The sequence below is a fragment of the Eptatretus burgeri genome, chromosome 13, assembly GCF_056783735.1.
Source record: "Eptatretus burgeri isolate ZD-2024b chromosome 13, Ebu_testis_v1, whole genome shotgun sequence".
Classification (NCBI taxonomy): domain Eukaryota; kingdom Metazoa; phylum Chordata; class Myxini; order Myxiniformes; family Myxinidae; genus Eptatretus; species Eptatretus burgeri.
The window spans coordinates 69,592,658-69,612,980 of NC_140973.1; the positions used below are offsets into that span (position 1 = coordinate 69,592,658).

General features: G+C 43.3%; 1 protein-coding gene across 9 annotated transcripts in view; it reads right to left on the bottom strand.

Moving 5' to 3' along the window:
- LOC147014718 (sodium/calcium exchanger 3-like) overlaps positions 1-20,323 on the bottom strand; it is a 412,647-nt gene that overhangs the window by 287,288 nt on the left and 105,036 nt on the right. For 7 of the 9 annotated variants that reach the window (XM_085852870.1, XM_085852868.1, XM_085852872.1 and 4 more), the window contains one exon: positions 9,920-12,660. In XM_085852870.1, the coding sequence (XP_085708996.1) occupies positions 9,920-9,984 (65 nt within the window). In that variant the 5' untranslated portion in view covers positions 9,985-12,660. Of the gene's footprint in view, positions 1-9,672; positions 9,760-9,919; positions 12,661-16,610; positions 16,731-20,323 lie in introns of those variants that run through there. The other 2 variants (XM_085852866.1, XM_085852874.1) reach the window with 2 other exon arrangements.

The window sequence follows — 20,323 nt, forward strand, 5'->3', positions numbered from 1 at the left end:
CGTTAATCCACCCCAAACCCACCTCCTTCAAATTCCCTGCTTTCCTTCCTGAAAGTCCCTGTAATGTCCATTTTGTATTCCCCATGTTCCCCACCCCATCCCTCTCCCTTCCACAGATCTCCCAATGTCTCTGTTATTCATAAAACATGACATATTCTCTGCTAACTCCCCTACCCCCACCCCTCTCTCTCTCCCACTTTGTCCCATCCTCGCCCCACCCCCTCCTAATACAGTGCAGCACCCTCCCACATCTCTCTCTCTCTCCATTTCTGTCTCCGAACGTATATGGGCAGTCGTTATGCCCGGATGGTGGTTGTCTCCGCACATATACAAACGGTGGTTATGTCTGGATGGACCGTCCCCTCACACTGCCTTACCTTGCTCTCCCCTCATTCCCTTTCCCTCCCCTCACACTGCCTTCCCTTTCCGCTTCCACCTCCTTCCTCACTCCCCCTCCTCCCTGTCTCCCTCCCCTCCTTACTCCCCCCTCTTAATACTCCCATCAGTGAACTGAGGGTTTGTATTTGTTTGTAATAAATAATTCAACAAACAACAACATTTGATGAGGACACGAATTGGAAATGAAGGCCTGGCAAGACAAACACAGAACGCAATATGAACATGCACACGATTATGGCAAGCAAGCCTGGTAAGCATGAACGATGGGTGGGATCGGTGGGGTTTCCGAATGAATGAAGAACCCTGAAGCGAGAACAGAAGAAAACTCGAGTTCATAGAACATCTTACCCCGCGCAGTGTTGACGTATATGATTAGATTGAAAAAGAAAAGGTTTTAAATGGCATATTAAAAAAATCCCACAAGTTTAGCACCATTGATGCAGTCTTACACACCACCTTTTTTTGAATACAGAGTTGAGGCTCGTGGAATAGCTCGTACTCGTACATTGAATGGATCAGGATGCAATTGGATAAAAGGAACAGTGGAGGAAGAGGGGGAAACACCAACAGCACAGTTTAAGGCCACGATAGGAGCAGACTTGGATAAACAATGGGCGTGGGGAGGAATTGGCACACCTGAACCTTAACTGAGCCTGGCACACCTGTACTCTGATCCACATACAATGCTGAGCCTTCCTTTACAGCTTTATGGAGTACTGCTCTCCCCTATGGGCTGGTTCCCCTGCCTCATCTTGATGGTGTGAAAACCAAGGCCTTCAAGATCATTGGAATCTCCTGTGCTGAAGCTGAGTCTATGGGTCTATCACTTCGCCATCGCAGACGAGTCTGTGGTCTGTCTTCCACCGCCTCCTTTCTGGTCTTGCACCCTCTGCTATTCCCATGCTTTGTTCAACCCAATCAACCCCCTGTGTTTCTGCAGAGCTCACACGGTCCGCCATCAACCCGATTCTGGTGAATCTACCTAAATCCAGGATCACTGCTCACGTCCACTCATTTGTTTCTTTTTCCCCACCTGTGGAATCAACTTCCACATTCTCTTCAATCTCATTCTTCCCTCCAGATTCTCAATACAGTTGTTCACCATCATCTCAGATCGTCCCCAATCCTAAACCATGATATTTCCTGCCCTCGTTAACTCCACCAAAATCCCTCCTCCCAATTTTCCCTTCTTGGAGTTTCCTTGTGTGTCCATCTTGTCCACTCCATACACATGTGTTTTGCGTTTACCTGTTACGTCCTGATGCATTCACTGTACTACCTCTTCCATGAGTCTCGACTTTATGTGTGTATATATATATATATATATATATATATATATATATATATATATATATATATATATATATATATATATATATATATATATATATATATATATATATATATATATATATATATATATATATAGGAGCAGGAGAGGACGCATTGGGTGGACAAGATAGATACTGATGGATACTGTTATGTGTCGACCTCAGGGCACCGCAGCAAGTGCACCGGTAACCCTGAGGGAATCATGGCAGAAAAGAAATAAAAACACTGTAGCAACTTAGTTCAAGCAAGTAGTTTGTACCATAAACCCCAGGAGGTTATAAATGGGTGAAAGGTCGGCGGTGAGCACAGTTGAAAGGATCTCCTCCAAAGGGTGTGTACAGGTCACAGGATGAAGCCATTTGGACAGTTGCATTTTACAAGTCCTCAGAAAGTGAAGTCCTCCTATCACCGGTCCACAGGTAAAGCTCCATCACACATAACGAAGACGGGAAATCTATGCTGTAAAGGACGATGTGTTACTTGAAGGAGAGGAGAGGTTGGAGTTACAAATAAGCTCCGAGAGTAGTACCCGTCAGTCAGCCACATGCCTACTCGACAATGGCACGAAAATTACCAGAAATGGTGCCAAAGAGGGAATACAAGCTTTGAAATAATCACCGAGAAACCAGTAATGCAATGTCAGACAGGTAGATTCCATGAGTGGAGGGAGTTCAGCGAATAATACCTCACGGGGTCTGATATAAGAAGCAAAGCTGACCCTCCACAGACCAACACACAGTGGTTGAAGTTGGTCCATCGTGGTCCGGAAAGAGGAGAGTCGTTGAACCGCCCAGGTTTGCAGACATGAGACCCCCGATTCCTCCTTCACTGGGTATGTCGGTTTTAAAATGATATGCAACGCTTGAAAACGAGCGTGACAGCCCTGGAGAATAGGTCGTTGCCTTTCTCTCTTGTTCCTTATTTCCAACCTTCGGTTCTGAAAACTTTTATTTCTCTCCACGGGTTACCGTTATTGGTTTTGTTGGTCATGGTGTTCTTGGTGTGACTTAACAGGAAATTTAACAGCGAAAATAACCTTCACCAGAACACAATTATTTGTTATACTTTTCAATAACAACACAGATGTTAACTCTGAGGAGGGAAAACTGGAAATTTGGAAGGAAAGGAGGGTGGCTTGGTGTGGGATGATGGGGGTTGGGGGTGTGGGGTTAACAAGGGTAGAGAAGATCATGGTTTTGGACTGGAGACCATCTGAGATGGTGGTGAAGAGCTGTCCTGAAGACTTGGAGGGAAGGATGAGATTGAAGGGAATGTGGAAGTTGGTTTCACAAGAGGGGAAAAAAAAAGAGGAACAAATGAGTAGGGGGTTGAAGATGTGTGTACCTGCAGAAACCTGGAACAAAACACAGAAAGAGTGGAGGGTGCAAACCCAGAAAGGAGGAGGGAGAAGACAGAAACCACCAACCTGTTTGCAATGGCGAAGTGATAGGCCCATTGACTCAGCTTCATTACGCGAGATTCCAATTATCTCAAAGGCCTTGGTTTACAAAGTGTCACGCTGAGCAAGATGTGAGGCAGGGGTGCCATCCCAGAAGGGAGAGCAGAACTCCATCAAACTGCGGATGAAGGCCTTTCGGTGGATCGGAGTTTAGGTGTGCCAAGGATGGACTTTCTACAATGGAGGATGTCCAGTCAGTGGCTGGCTTTGGAAGCCAACTATGTGGTTTTCCCAAGAAAGATCATGGCTGATGGTGAGGCCCAGGAGTTTGAATGCCTGAACTTCATCAAGAGGATTGTTCAGAAAGTAGACGGATGGGGGTTGGCAGACCGTCCTTTCGGAGGGAGATCGTGAGAGTGTGAGATTTGTCAGGGTTGAAGGACATATTCGAAGTGTTTGACGAGCTTGTGATTTTGTCAAAGTCTGAAAAGAGGGAAAAGGCTGCAGCCTGCCTCTGGAAGATGAGGAATGTCATGGCAGAGGGTTGAGCCATCAGCAAATAGATAAAGAGGATTTTCCAGAGTCAGAGACATAAGTTATGAAAATCAGGAATGGGGCTCAGGACCAGAACACTGCCTTGGGACACTCCAGCATTGACAGTGAGAGTAGGTGAAAGGATTCCATTGAGAGCCGCACATTGGCAATGGGAGTCGAGGAAGTCAGTAAGCCATGTGTGGAGTTGGCCTTGAATGCCATAGGCAGAGTTTGGAGAGTAAGGCAGGATGCCAGACTGTTTCAAAAGCACGGGATATGTCCAAAGAGATTGCCTTGATCTTATGTCTGACATTGAGAGTCTCCATCCCTTGTTGGATGAGTAGAAGCAGCATGTCCAAGGTGAAGTGACCTGGTATGAAACGAAATTGATGATCTGAGATGAGGTTGTTGAAGAAAAGGAAAGATTTCATATCAACTGTGATAATGGATTCCATGACCTTGCTGATGATTGGAAGTAAGCTGATGGGTCTGCAGTGAAAGGGGTGAGTTTTTCCACCTTTTAATGTAAAGCAGTGATGTTGGCCCACCCTACACTATCGCACGCACATAATAATAGTTATCATAACATGTAAAATTACCAATAAAAATACCTTTTGCAGTCGACTCCACAAGGTGGGAATAATTAAGGCATTTAAAGAAGTGTTACTTGGCTCATATGCAGCGTCTGGTTGCTGTTAACATCGTTCCTGGGAGTGACTGTGCCGCTGATGCAGTTCCCTTTGTAAGATTGTGCAGGGATTTTTAATTTGTTGAGGGTGCCGACAATAACTCGCTACCCTTCATCGAAAGACACAGTGGGATCTTTAACCTCCACCAACTCGTGCTGGCAGATGGGGCGCCCAGTTTAACTTCCATCCGAGGGATGGCACACTCTGTGATGCGCCTTACCTGCAAAGGACCAAACTGACTTTATAGTCTGGTCGGGCATCAAACTCATCAAACCCATTCGACCACTGAAATGTAAGTGCACTAGCTGTGCACCATCCTGTCAGGACATTGAGCTCCTAAATTTGTACAATAAAACCACACACAATTGCCATCATTACTTTCATCCATTCTACACAAATGCACAAATGCCATTCCAGTTTTGAATCAATAAGTTGAAGCCATAACTTTACAATGGGACAATAATCTCAGATATTCATCTCGTCTTTTTACCCCACGCATGAAGCGAAAAGCATGGATTAAGCAATTGCTTCACTCATCTGTTTGTATGTCTACAGACATCAGTCTCTGATCGAGGAACTACGAAATTAGGGAACCAAGCCATTCTGTCTGGTTAGGGGACCAAGCCATTCTGGCTGGTACCCCACTGAATTTGGTAGGATTATTGTTATACAGTACTTCCACCATATTTTGGACATTTATTTGCTTTTAAATCCATTACCTCCATCACCGAAGGTGAAGGAGGTAATGTTTTCACCCCTCTCTGTCTGTTTGTGTGCAGCATATCTCAAAAAGTTTTGGACGGATTGAGATGAAATTTGGTGGGCAGGTTGGGTTTGTGACAAGGACGAACTGATTACATTTTGGTGATGATCCGGATCCAGATCCAACTGCGAGAATTTTAAAAATGATTCTTCACAATTGAGAGATAGGGCCAAAAACGATATTTAGCACGATATCTTAAAAAGGTTGTGGACGAATTTGCCCGAAATTTGGAGGACACACTAGTTGTGTGATAAGGAAGAATTGATTCAATTTTGGAGAAGATCCGAATGCGGATCCGATAATTTTTAAAGTGATTTTTCACCATTGAGAGATTTGGCTAAACTAATAGATCGCACGATATCTCAAAATGTTGCGGACGGATTCAGCCGAAACTTGGTGGGCAGGTTTGGTGTGTGACCACGACGAATTGATTCGATTTTGGTGAAGATCTGGATACAAGATTTATTTAATTTTTTAAAGTGATTCTTCTCCATTGATGTGGCCAAAAACGATACATAGCATGATATTTAAAAAATGTGGCAGAGGTATGCACTCCACCAAGTGCCCTTCGAGCTTTATCTGCAACCGCTTGTCCGATTGACACAAAATTTTCAACTTTATGAGCAACTCCCCATGAAGATTTTTTGTCATTGATAACTATGACATCATGCATCATGTAGTGTGGCAACCATGTTGGAAAAAAGAAAAAACCTTTGGGCATCTTCTTCTCTGAAACAGCTCAATGAAAAAAAAGTGAAACGGTACATGTCAAATACTCCTCATGGGGAATAAATGTTTATAACAATGATGTAATTAGTGAAGTGGTGTTCAAGCCATAGTTGGATGCGTTAAAATCCTTATCCAATCAAATACGAAAATTATTGAGGGTGATCTTTTAAATTGATGATGTCATCAGTCATGTGGTTTGGCAGCCATATTGGATTTTAAAACATTGGAAAAACATTTTAAAATCTTCTTCTTCAGAATGGCTTTTGAGATCGATGCAAAACTTCATGCACATGACCGACTAGCTTTAGGGAATTCGGTTGTAAGTTTAAATTTCATCGGTCACCTGGTCTGGCAGCCGTATTTTTTAACGGCCTGATACGTCGAAGCAAAACTTCACAAACATGATCCACAAGGCTTGGGGATACAACGGGCATGAATGACTAATTTAACTTATTAAATAAGGTGGTGTGAAAGACTTCATCAACAGAGGTAAACGTCCGAAAAATGTTTTGTTTTTTTTAAATACTGACAGCCTTTTATAACCTTCATTAGCCCCCTTTGGACTGCGTCCGAAATGGGGGCTTATGGATTCGGTCTCAATTTTCGTGTCCGTAATCATATCTCAGACATGTATGGACTGATTTTATTCGTACTTGGCACAAAAACAACACATGATGATATACATATGCATGTCTTTTTTTTTTTAAGAGTTGAGATCCAAGATGGCCGACTGGTGGCTAATTCAGTTGTAAACCTAGAACGGGCCACTCGGTAGAGCGCATACCTTCGCCGCCGCAACTTTTTTCCGGGCACATTTAAAAAACGTCATTTTAAAACGTCCATGACGTCACAACCGTCAGTCCGATTGACGTCAAATTTGGTGTGTCACCTCCTTGAAGGCAGTCCAACAAAATGGAATGATAAACACTGAAAAATTAAAAAATGACGTCATCTTTTGACGTCATTTTGACGCACTTCCGGGGACGTCACGTCCAATCGGGGACTACCATTCTGAAAGCTCGTAGTTCACTGAACGTTTTAACGTTGGTTTCATGTCAATAGCTCTATTAGATCTGAAGCTATGCCTACAAGTATATTTTGACCTTGAGTGTGACCTTGACCTTGATTACAAAGTGAATTGGCAAAACCTGTACATCAATAAACAGATATTTTGGTACTGATCCTAATGCCTGGATTTGGGAGACTTTGCTTAATAAATTATATAGATATTTGAATGTAAAATATCATTACATTTTAGCCACAATTGAAAAACGTCATGTTCAAACGTCAATGACGTCATAACGGTCAGTCCGATCGAAGTCAAATTTGGTGTGTGACGTCCTAAAGGTAAGTCCTACAAAACGGTATGATCAAAACTGATGAGATCGAAAATTGAAAATTTACGTCATCTTGTGACGTCATTTAGACGCACTTCCGATGACGTTACGTCAAATCCGACACTATATATCCGAAAGGTATCTCGTCATGGAACAATATGGCAGTGGTTGCATGTCGATAGCTGTATTATGAAGGAAGTTATGCTCAAAAGAGTGTCTTTGACCTTTTCATGACCTTGACCTTTGACCCGATCGGTCCCAAAATCTAATAAAATCGTCCTTGGATACTCACGAATCATCCCACCAAATTTCATGCAATTCGGTTTAATACTTTCTGAGTTATGCGAATAACAAACAAACACACATATTCACAAATAAATAAATACACAGCGACCAAAACATAACCTTTCGCAGAATGCGAAGGTCACAAAACCTGATGTTGAACATGTCGTCAACCATTTTTCAGACAAGCATTTACCGATGTTGTTCAAACTTGGCATATGCAAATGAGTTATGGCTTACGTATGCACGTCATGTTTTTTTTTTGAGATCAGATCTGAGATGGCCAATTGACGGCCATTTTAGTTGTAAAAAAAACAAAAAAACCTGATGTCGAACACATAATCAACCATTTCTCGGACAAGCATTTACTGATCTTGTACAAACTTGGCACACCGAAAACGAATGATGGCTTGCGTATGCGTACCATTTGTTTTCGAGATCAGATCCAAGATGGCCGACTGGCAGCCATTTTAGTTGTCGAAAAAAAAACCCAGTGTTGAACAAGTCCTCAACCATTTCTCAGACAAGCATTGAACAATCATGTTGAAACTTGGCACGCAGATAATGAATGATGGCTTACATAACTACGTCAAACCTCAAAGATGTCCGACTGGTGGCCATTTTGTTTCTTAAATGTGTCCCCAAACATTTCTCAGACATGCATGATCCGATTTTGTTCAAACTTGTCACAGGCACAGTACATGATGGCATGCATGTGCCCCTCACCTTATTTTGTGATCTTATCAAAGATGGCCGACTGGTAGACTGGTGGCCATTTTAGTTGAACATAAATATGGGCTAGTCCTTGAACTCCATACAGCAAAATTACTCAAACAACAGGGGCTATGACATTTTATCTCTTTATTTACTTGTTGATTCTAATTCTTGCTCTTTTTTTTAACCTCTTTTACTCGATTTCTGTCTTTCGTTATCTATCTGTTTTAGGAGAAGTGGATTGTTTCAGAAAGTTTTTTGGCAGGCACACTTGGCTGCACCAAGATTGGTTTGGGGGTAGAGGAGTAGCGGCTGAAACCCGAATCTTATCCCAGTTCCTCCTGATGACTCCATCTTTGCCCTTTACTTCTTCGGGTTCCTTCTGATGACTCCAATGCAGTATTTGGTTTTACGTTTGATTCCCTTTTCTCAATGCCTTTTATACCCCTTTACCCTTGAGCACAAGCTGCAGTTTTAAGCAAATTTGGTTCAGCGGTACAAGAGTGCATAGAAGCCACAAAACAAACACCTCAAATTATCATGATAATTTTCCATGTCTATGGTTTTCATGGGCTGGCAGGATGGCCCAGAGAGGTATGCACACTTGCTTCAAAGCTGTCTAATCTTGCTTTGAATCTCGACCCGGTTCTAAACTGTCATTCCGGTGTTTCACAGCGGGGCAATTCATCAATGTGTGTGCCGTCCCTCGGATGGACGTTAAACTGGACATCCCATCAGCCAACAGTAGTTAGGGCAGGAATTTGTAATTTTTTTCAGAGTGGCGGCGATAACTCACCTACTCTTTGCGAAGAAAACCGTGGGATCTTTAACGTCCACCAACTAATGCTGGCAGACGAGATGCCCAGTTTACCGTCCATCCTAGGGACATCACACTCATCGACGAATGACCCTCCCTGTGAAACACTGATGACAGTTTATAGCTGGGTTGGTTTTAAAATGTGAAAATTAATGTGTTTGCCAATCTTGTAGCTCATCATGTAACATATTCTTTAATTTCTCTCTTGCAGTTGGTTGTGATTGTTGTAAAAGAGGTTAATCTCTTTTTAATGATGCAGTACACGATTGACACAAGTGTTAATGGCAACATGGTGTGTGTGCGTGTGTGTGTGTGTGTGTGTGTGTGTGTGTGTGTGTGTGTGTGTGTGTGTGTGTGTGTGTGTGTGTGTGTGTGTGTGTGTGTGTGTGTGTGTGTGTGTGTGTGTGTGTGTGTGTGTGTGTGTGTGTAATACTAATAAACAGTATTTGCCCTTACAATCACATCATTACATGCTTCTGAGATTTTAAGTAAAAATATTTCATTGCATTTCGAATGCAGCTCAGACCGAAGAAAAGTTTACCAAAATATGACAAATTTTCACACAAGTCTGCGATGCAAACATGCTGAAAAGACTTTCAGATTGATTTGGAGGAAACTCCAGATCTGAGTTGCACGGAAGGTTCCCATACGCTATAAATGAATTGAACCTGCGCTACCTGAGCAACACAACAGGAAGGTATACATTGATGGCGACCTTGAGACGGACGGCATTGTCCTGCCAAAAGCGCCCTCATCATGTCTTCAAAGCAAAGCAATAACTGTCACAACAACAAAGTGTTTGCAAGGGTTAAGGGCTTTGGGTTGATTGTTATAATAAACCGATAAGCTTTATATGATAATACGGTCTATAAATGCATGTTCCAGATTACTTTATAAAGTTATATTGTGACGTCATAAACGTACCTGACCAGAAGTGGCCGCAGAGCAAGAGACCGGAAAAAGAGCGGCTCAGAGCTTCTCTTCAGCATTTTATCGGCTTGGAGAAATGCTTGGCATACCTACACTCATTCTTATCAATTTTTTCCGCTCCCTGAGTGCCCCCTTAAATGGCTGGTGGCGTATTTATATACGCGAGTCGTCCAGATAAGCGGATGCTCGTAGGTGTCTGGTAAGGATGCGCGGGGAGATCAGAAAGTGCGACGTACGACCGAAACGCTTCAGAAGAGCAGATGGCAGATGGCTTCGGTTCGTGATGCAGCATTCGGTTTCATTCCAGCGCGTCCAACCACGCGTGTCATTCATGTACCGCACATGGATGTATCGAAGTCAATTGCATTAGGATGATGGAGAATTTCCGAAGCAATCTTTTATTCACCATAATACAAAGCGAAGTTATACGTTCTCTATAAATCATCGACATCTTTGAAATTGGTCGTCCTGTGTACGTACAGCTCGGTCGATGAAAATATGTCAAAAGTAATCGACATTGGTACGAAGATGGATCCATCGATCAAGCGTCCACAACTGACACCAAAATAAGTCGTATATTCATAATGCTATCACATGCCTTGGCAACAACAACCTCTCACAAGCGAATTGCTGCTGTCGAGCGACTCCAGACCTCCACTTGCAGACGACCAAAAAGAAATTTAATTTGGACCGCAATTGCACAAGGAACATGCTCCCGAGGGATAAAGGTATGATCTGTTGAGCATCAGAAACCCACAAGGTACTAATTCCTAAATCGCAAAGACCAATGCTCTTCCTGGAGCACAGACCAGGAGCTGACACCTTCAGCCCTGCTTTGTATGAAGCTCCGTTCTCCCTTTTTTCTCTCTCTGCGGCCCATCTGCTTGTCCTTCAAGACAAGTGCTGACCCTAAAAGAATGGTCAATGGACAGTCGTTTTCCTGTACAATGGAAACAAACGGATGCACCAGGTCATGGTGGGGTAGAGTATCATTTAACCATCAGGCTAAAATATGAGCAAAATTGTCGAACAAAAGAATTGTAGACGTGCATAGAAATCTGTCTGTCTGAATCAGATTTTTCATTAGCTTAATGGAGATGCAGCAAACAGAAGCGACAGCTCATGACGCACTGCAATGAACCCAAAAGATTACATGTCTAACCCCTATAAGCCAAATAGGGTCCGCAACTGAAACATTACACCACGTTATAGAATCGGTGTTGGAAAGGACCGACACAGCGTGAGATTAGCGGGTTACCTGACGATTACCCAAAGCGGTCATAAAAACAGAAAAATAATTTGTTGCATTTGACCAAATACATTGGGGGTAGTCGTCTCAGAACCGTGTAAACATTATTCCTACCTGCTGCACCTGGCACAGGAATATGGTTGAAAATATACAAAGGTGTTCAAATTTTTTTTTCACAATGAAGGAGCTGAAAAACTTGATATGGGGAGAACAGGATAATATGGACCGAAATATACCTATATGAAACTATCTGTCTGATACGTGAATTTCAAAACGACGTATGAATGCTAAATGAAGTATTTTGTGCATGTACTGTGTGTCTTTACACTGATTCAGTTCTTCTCGCCGGGCACTTTTAACCTACTGTTGCAAGCGCAAGATCTGTGAATCAAATATTCTCTTGAACATCATTTTCAACATTTAATATCATCATTTTAAACTTACCCTGTGCATTGACGATCCCCAGATATGACCTGCCCATTGGTGTTAAGAAGCAACTAAACCAGATGCAGTGTCTCCATCTGGGAGGTCTACCTGAATGTTGGTGATGATGTGGTCGGCTTTCCAATTGCGGACGTCCATGAAATAAATCACCAAGCCTCCCATGTTCACATGAAGTCAAAGGTTCAAAGTCATCCCACAGGTTCATCCCACAAGGTTCAAAGTCCACTCACTGGCAGGGATGATCGGGAAGTCAGTTAGAACGTGCTCACAAACTGGCTGGGCAGCCATGACGTTGGACTGAAGGCGACAGGATTTGTAATTTGTTCATGATGCCGGCAAGAGCTCGCCTGTTCTTCAAAAAATACACCGTGGGATCTATAACGTCCACCAACTAATACTCACATATTCGACAACTGGCCTAACGTCCATCCGAGGTACGGCACATTCAGTGCTGCAACACCCTGCCTGAGAGAGACCAATCCAACAATTTATAGTCACGTCAGGAATCAAACCAAGACGAAACAGCTCACAGGTAACTAAGTGTATATACATCTCTGCCCCATCTTGTTGGACTTTGGGTATCTTTGGGCACCTTCATGATATTTCATTTCAGGTCATATGAATCATGTGAATCACAAAATATAGATTAATAAGACATTGGTCAATAATGAGCTGTCTAGCTGAAGGATGGAATGACAAATGTGTTTGAAAGAATCATATAATATTACTCCATTCATCCCCATTTCTTTTATCAAACACCAATGGGATCCAAAGTTAGTTCCATGGCCAAACAAACCCCAGAGGAGTTATGAAAACATTACAGATGAATACCATTTTGAGCAAATATACATATTTAATCTACTTAGGTGAGTACAGATACCCTCTGGAGGTGATTCAACTGCAAAGACTAAAGAACCAGAAGATCATATTAATGTGAGCTCTTCAATTTCTTCCTCTGCTCCTCCTGGATTGCTCTGGAATCTTCTCCCTCTCTTGGACCACGAATGTTCACCCAACTGTTCAAATCAATTTGATCTAATTTCTGCGGAAGGACACAGGAAGATTCATGGAGTGAGGTCGAGCATTGTAATCAAACGTTCTCGATGAAACTAGACATCCAGAGACATGACAGAAGTAAATAGACACCTTAAATTTATTCATTTCATCTGCATAAAGCAAGTTTTACTCAGTGATTTGTACTAATATTCAACTATTTATTTGCAGAAACGAGTTCCTGGGTCTTGTACGACAATTAACTTTGCCTCGAACCCAGGGAGCACAAGACCTTTGCGATTTTCAAAGAGGACGAATTGTTGGCCAATCTGAAGGTGGAGTCAGCCAGCGTCAGATAGCTCAGAACCTTGGCATTCCACTTTCTACGGTCAACTGGGTGACAGTGCAATTCACCAGCGAAGGCAAGGAATCCACAGCTTCCCGTTCTGGTCGATCTGGGCCCTCAGAAAGGTGTCTTCGAGCTGTCAAGCGGTCCATTGAGAAAACTCCCCATTGCAAGGCAGCAGATGTTGCAGAGGAGGTCCAGGTTAGCTCAAGGACTGCCGTGCGGTACCTTCATCAACTGGGCTACTATGGGAGAGCAGCGAGGAGAAAACCTCTTCTTAGACCAGCCAACCTTCAAAGGAGAAAGAAGTGGGCTGACGAGATGGCCACCAAAACCCTTGGAGGTTTGGCAAACTGTCAAGCTGACCTAATAAAGCCGTTCGATGTCCTCAGATCTGTCCGTCTGTCTGTCAACAATTTTTATTTTTCTATCTCCTCTTAGACGTCTCGGCTGATTGAGTTCGAACTTGACACGATGATAATACTAGTTGCTCTCTCGAGATCGTCTGAGCCCTTTTTCGCCTCGGGGTCAAGGCTACAGGGTCATCAAGTGAAAAATGACCGATTGGTCGAATGACCTATTAGGAAGCATCGGATGGCAATAATGCATCACGGGTTTCATAGAGATTATTAAGAATATTTAATTTGACCAACTAGTTTCTCGTTACCTGTGTCGTCTGGACCTGTTTATTGGGCAACACGAGGTCCGCTGACTTCAACACCGTCCTCAAGCGATCCTCCAACCCAAGCCTCCGAGTAGCCGATTACAGGCGCACGCCGCTATGCCCGGTTGGATGTGCACTTCAAGTATGTGAAAGAATTCTGGTGAAAAACGGACGTTTTAAGATTTTGTTAGGGCATTTCATCCGACGGCGAGCTGGCTGGTCACGTGACACTGTGCAGACGTGCAGTCGTCTGGCAATGAGTGATTGAGCTTCTCGGTGGCCCAAGGGTCCTTTTTAGTTGGGGTCCAGCTCTGTCCTGGATACAGCCATTAAATGCACACACTTAGAGTATTTATTTCACGGCCATAAACGCAGGTTTGAAAATTGTATAATGATGTTGGGAATGATTCCTAGAATATGGAGATTTTTGCTTCGAGTGGCCTCACGCGTTTATTTTAAATTCCATTTGAATTCTGTTTTCACTTTCCGTCGTCACTAAGGTTGATAAACACTCGGTTGCATCAAGTTTTGTATCTGAGCTGACCGTCAAACCCGCTCGGGTGTATTTTTTGAGATGAGTCCCAATTTGCTCAATTTCCTGACAGTGGACGCGTATGAGTCTGGAGACTTCCCAGTCAAGAGTTCTCTTTGAACCGATTGCAGCAAACTATCAAACACGGTGGTTTGTCAGTGATGGTGTGGTGAGCAATCTGGAGCGCTGGTCGGTCAGAGCTTGTGGAGTGTGTGAGCAACATCAACTCAACAATATACATTTCCATCCTTGAGGATGGACTTCTCCCTGTCTTCTCCACTGGTCAGATGGTCAAAAACAACACTGTTCATGGAAGATGGAGCTCCATGCCACAATGCAAAAAACACAAAAGAATGGCGCATAGAAATGGGATCAAGTGACTTTCATGGCCAAGTCAGTCTCTTGAGATGAATCCCATTGAACACCTCTGGACCATATTGGATCGAGCTGTGTGGGGAAAAAAAAGTCCAGGAAACCAATATCAAGGACAGAATTGCTAAACCTTTTGCATGAAGCCCGGGGCAGAAATCCCACAAGAGAAAATTTTGGAACTCATTAGTTCTATGCTTAAAAGAGTGAAAGCATTGAAATCTGCAAATGGCAAGTCCATAAAATACAAGTGTATGTATTAAAATGGATCAAATATACTTCAAATGTAAAATAAATAAATTCTTTAAAAATCATGGTGTCTATTTACTTCTGTCATGTCTGTACTCGCCATGGAACAGAAAGCATACAACACTTTGATTTGGAAAAAACACAAAATGACAAACAAGTATGGATCGGAGTGGCGACCGGTCCAGTGAAGGAGTACAAGAAGAATGCAACTCCCACTTCCAGCTGGACCAAGACCTGCCTGTGGCTACCTTTCAGGTGAGGACTTGTACTCCTGACATATCATAAAAAGTTTTCTCCACCCCCCCCCCCTCCCCCACTTTTGCTCTTTCTGTCCTCCCCCCCCCCCCTCCACATATGAGGATGCACCAAATCCTCTGATGTCATTCCATGTTTACATTTGTAAAAACTGCAGCAAAGACAAATTCCTGAGAAAAAATTGCAATACTCTATGAATTTTGTAATCCGATGGTGATACGTGTCACATGTTATCATTACACCATCATAACTTTCGATAACCATACAACTATTTCCCAAGAACTAGGAAATTCACAGGATTGATTTACAAGAGGAAGAACAACAACAACAAATATGAACAACAACGGTGAGCTTAAGAGTTGAAGCAACCAAATTGTTCCCATTTTTCTGTAATTATTGGTGACAACCACGTTCGCAGTTCATCTTGCTCGTGGTCGGGAATCATTGAACAGAGTAAAATATCACCGTTGGTGTCTGCAACGTCTGCCATGTTGAAATAAACTGGCCTGGCTGTATCCCACAATTCCTTGCAGTAAACACGTGCTGACGTAACAAGGTTGCCCCTGGGGGCTCTTATAAGACAGTTTCAGAGGTCAGAAGCATTTTAAGAACATCAAACAAGTTGCTGACGTTTAATCAATTCACAATTGATCTTTTATTTTTTTTAATATTTTTTTTAATGCATGCGATAAATATATCTGGTGTTGGTTTAATGGTTAGGGTGGTGGGCTTGGAATCCGAGGGTCCTGAGTTCAAATCCTGCTCTTTTGTTGAATTAATACCAGGTGGAGTTAACTCAGCCTGTCATCCTTCCGAGGTCGGCAAAATGAGTGCCAGCTTGCTGGTATCCTGTGTCGGAGTGGTGACCCGTCCAGGATTGTGCCCAATGGCACAGGAGACTGCTTCGGCAACACCAACGCTCTGCACAGAGTATGGTCCCAATGGATGGATGGATACAATAAATGGGGAAGGTAATCCATACATCCATTGGGACCATACTCTGTGCAGAGCGTTGGTGCTGCTTAAGCAGTCTCCTTGGCTATTGGCCACAATCCTGGACGGGTCACCACTCCGACACAGGATACCAGCATGCTGGGACTCATTTTGCCGACCTAGGAAGGATGACAGGTCGAGTTAACCCCACCTGGTATTAATTCAACAGCTGAGCGGGATTTGAACTCAGCATCCGAGGATCCCAAGCCCACCACCGTAACCATTAAGCAAACACCAACACCAGGAGAAGGTAATACAGGACGTGATTGACAAGTAACAATGCGCAAAATAACTTTTGCTTCCGAATAATCACCGAGCAACATTAAATGTGAAAATGATTACTCATTCCATATGCGCAATTAAATTTAAGCTCAAAAGTACACAAATCATACTGAACGTAATTGGTTGATGTAGGACTGCCCTTTGTGCATATCCGATTACTAATTCACTGCCTTCATGCAAATCGCATGGACATAGAAAGAAGCAGCAACTTCTCGACAGTTGTTTTACATTATAATGGTGGAAAATAATTAAATGTGATGCAACCAAAGTATGGGGCTGGCGGGATGGCCCAGAGGTGCGCACACTCACCTCTGAGCTGTCTCGCCTGCGACCCAAAGGAATTACTTCCCAGTATGGGTGCATTCACTCCAACTGAGGATGTACCTTCAACGCCACGAAAAAGAACCGCCAATCATGGCAAAACTAGACCTATCGTGCAAATGATTGCAATGGGGTATCAGGAGGAGGAAAGGGAGGTGGGGAAGATGGAACAAGAAGTGAATACTTTGCTCAGTGAAAGTTCATGCTGCACAATAAGTCTGATAATCACTTCCACGAGAGGGTAAAGATGTGTGCAGGAAGGGGTGAATGTGAATAATTTGTAACAGGCACTGTATGCACGAGCCTAATGTCTGGTTACGTGATAGTTTGTCTCCTTTTTCCGGTATATATTTCAATAACTTTGCATTAATCACCAGGGTATATACTTGGGATCATACCAATTGCACTGAGCCATGGAAGAACACCCAAGCCTAAGGCTTGAGGCCTGCAGATCTGCACTGCTTCATGCAATGGTGGCGCATGATTTTATTGGGGTGGAGTCAGGCCAGCTGTCCAACCAATGGGTGTAAAGCAGTGGGGTGGAGTCAGGGCAGCTGAACACTGACCCATGTATAATAAATATTGTGATATTTTCTCAGTCTAAAAAGGGCATAATTCTGTGAAAAATTGATGAAACGCCCTGAAACTCGAACTTGTTCTGTAACTTGTCATAATAAAGCCATGTACCAAGTTTCAGTTGAATATGTCTAAAGGTGTGGGGAAAAAAATGTCTGAAAAACCACAGGTGGAATAAATGGACGGACGGACAGACGGACGGACAGACGGAGAGCAAACCTATAGTCCCCTCCGGTGAAACCGTTAGGGGACTCATAAGGCAATTCTTTGTATGTATACATCTGATGATTATGGAATTGAAAAGTGTTTCGCCAATCCCCATCAAATTTGGCAAACATGCTGGGGATACCCAGGATCAGGTCATGGGTACAATAAAATTCAACCCAATCTCCACCTCTCATGAGAGTAGGCAACCCCCCCCCCCCTCTCGTGAGAGTGGGGAGACCCTTAAGATTTTCACCTGTACATGTGGCACAGTGCAAACAGTGTACTGACCACTGTTGGAGAGAGGGGAAGTGCATACTCGCCGCAGAATAAAATATATTATTTCCAACCTTCCCACCCCTTCCCCTTTTTCTGGGCCACTCCAGGAGGGAGCAGATGCTTCTCGCAATGTAGAAAATGGCTTGGACCATATCCACCAAGTGTTGCACATGTGCTTGGGGTACCCAGGGTCAGGGGAGACAGTATGACAAATCAGCTGTGGAGATAACTTGGAATTTTGCACTGCATACCTGGCATAGTAGAAGTGTTTCACTGACCCATGCTTAAGGGAGGGGACACAACACTCCCATAAGGGAGCGAGTGGTTCCAGTCAAATCAAATAACTGGTTATGTCAAGTCGTGGCCAACTTATGGTGACATTCATGATCAGATTTCGCCAAACAATCCCGATCCTGCACCGCTTCCCGAAGCTCTGGCTGAGACAGCTTGGTTGCAGCCTTCACCCCATCCACCCAGTGCATACAAGGTCTGTCTCTTCCTCTTCTTCCCTCAATCATATGCAGATGTGTACAAAGTATTACAGTTTCTGTTTTGCATCATCAGTGCTTCTCGTGAACATGGTGGTCTAATTTCTTCACCCACTGATTTGTTTATTTTTCTTGCAGTCCATGGAATTTTAAATATCAGTCTCCAACACCACATTCCAAAACTGTCAATCTTCTGTTCTTTCTTTCTTTTTCACTGCCCAAGACACATCCATAACATTGCAACTAGAAAAACGAAAGCATTCACCTCCTCTTGGTTTGTATTGACACATCTTTGTCTTTCAGGATCTTTGTCAATCCTAACATTGCTGTTCTCCCCAACGCTGACTGTCTATTAATTTATCCTCCACATTCTCCACTCACTTCAATCTAAGAACCCAGGAAGATTAAATTTTCCACTATTTCCACATGATCGTCTTCCAATATGACCACGTAACAAGGTTTTAGTCTTTTTTTTTATGTTTAAGACAGGCTTTTTTCACTTTCCTTCTTCACTGTCTGCAGCAGTATCATCAAAACCTCTTTACTTTCTGCCATCAGAGTGGTATTAGTATTATTATAGCTTGGGTTGTTGGTACATCTTCCTCCAATCCAGACTCCAGTCTTTATGTCATTCAAGTTTGATTTCCTCGTGATGTACTCGATATCCAAATTAAACAAGTAAGTGGAGAGAATGCACCCCTGTCTAATGCCTTTTCCAATTCCAATCCATTCCATCTCTCCATACTCTGTTCAATTAAATCGACTTTACTTGCAGGTAAATCAAATATACCTACAGGCATACCAAATGAACTTTGCCAACCTGCAAACCCAATCAACTTTACACTCAAGACTATCAAATCAACGTTAGCATATGCAAACCAAATCAAATATACCACCATGCCTATAAAATAGACTTTACTTACATGCAAATCAAATAAAATCAAGTGTATATGCATGAAAATCAAACCACATTTACCTATTACAAGCAAATGTAATCATGGATAGATAGAGATAGAGATAGAGAGAGAGCGCGAGAGAGAGCGCGAGAGAGAGAGCGAGAGAGAGAGCGAGAGCGAGAGCGAGAGCGAGAGCGAGAGAGAGAGAGAGAGAGAGAGAGAGAGAGAGAGAGAGAGAGAGAGGGACAGAGGGACAGAGCGACAGAGGGACAGAGGGACAGAGAGAGAGAGCAAGAGAGAGAGAGAGAGAGAGGACAGAGGGACAGAGCGACAGAGGGACAGAGGGACAGAGAGAGAGAGCAAGAGAGAGAGAGAGAGCAGAGAGATAGATAGATAGATAGATACATAGATAGATAGATTACATAGATAGATTAGATACATAGATACATAGATAGATAGATAGATAGATAGATAGATAGATAGATAGATAGAGATAGAGATAGAGATAGAGATAGAGATAGAGATAGAGAGAGAGAGAGAGAGAGAGAGAGAGAGAGAGAGAGAGAGAGAGAGAGAGAGAGAGAGAGAGAGAGAGAGAGAGAGAGAGAGAGAGAGAGAGAGAGAGAGAGAGAGAGAGAGAGAGAGAGAGAGAGAGAGAGAGAGAGAGAGAGAGAGAGAGAGAGAGAGAGAGAGAGAGAGAGAGAGAGAGAGAGAGAGAGAGAGAGAGAGAGAGAGAGAGAGAGAGAGAGAGAGAGAGAGAGAGAGAGAGAGAGAGAGAGAGAGAGAGAGAGAGAGAGAGAGAGAGAGAGAGAGAGAGAGAGAGAGAGAGAGAGAGAGAGAGAGAGAGAGAGAGAGAGAGAGAGAGAGAGAGAGAGAGAGAGAGAGAGAGAGAGAGAGAGAGAGAGAGAGAGAGAGAGAGAGAGAGAGAGAGAGAGAGAGAGAGAGAGAGAGAGAGAGAGAGAGAGAGAGAGAGAGAGAGAGAGAGAGAGAGAGAGAGAGAGAGAGAGAGAGAGAGAGAGAGAGAGAGAGAGAGAGAGAGAGAGAGAGAGAGAGAGAGAGAGAGAGAGAGAGAGAGAGAGAGAGAGAGAGAGAGAGAGAGAGAGAGAGAGAGAGAGAGAGAGAGAGAGAGAGAGAGAGAGAGAGAGAGAGAGAGAGAGAGAGAGAGAGAGAGAGAGAGAGAGAGAGAGAGAGAGAGAGAGAGAGAGAGAGAGAGAGAGAGAGAGAGAGAGAGAGAGAGAGAGAGAGAGAGAGAGAGAGA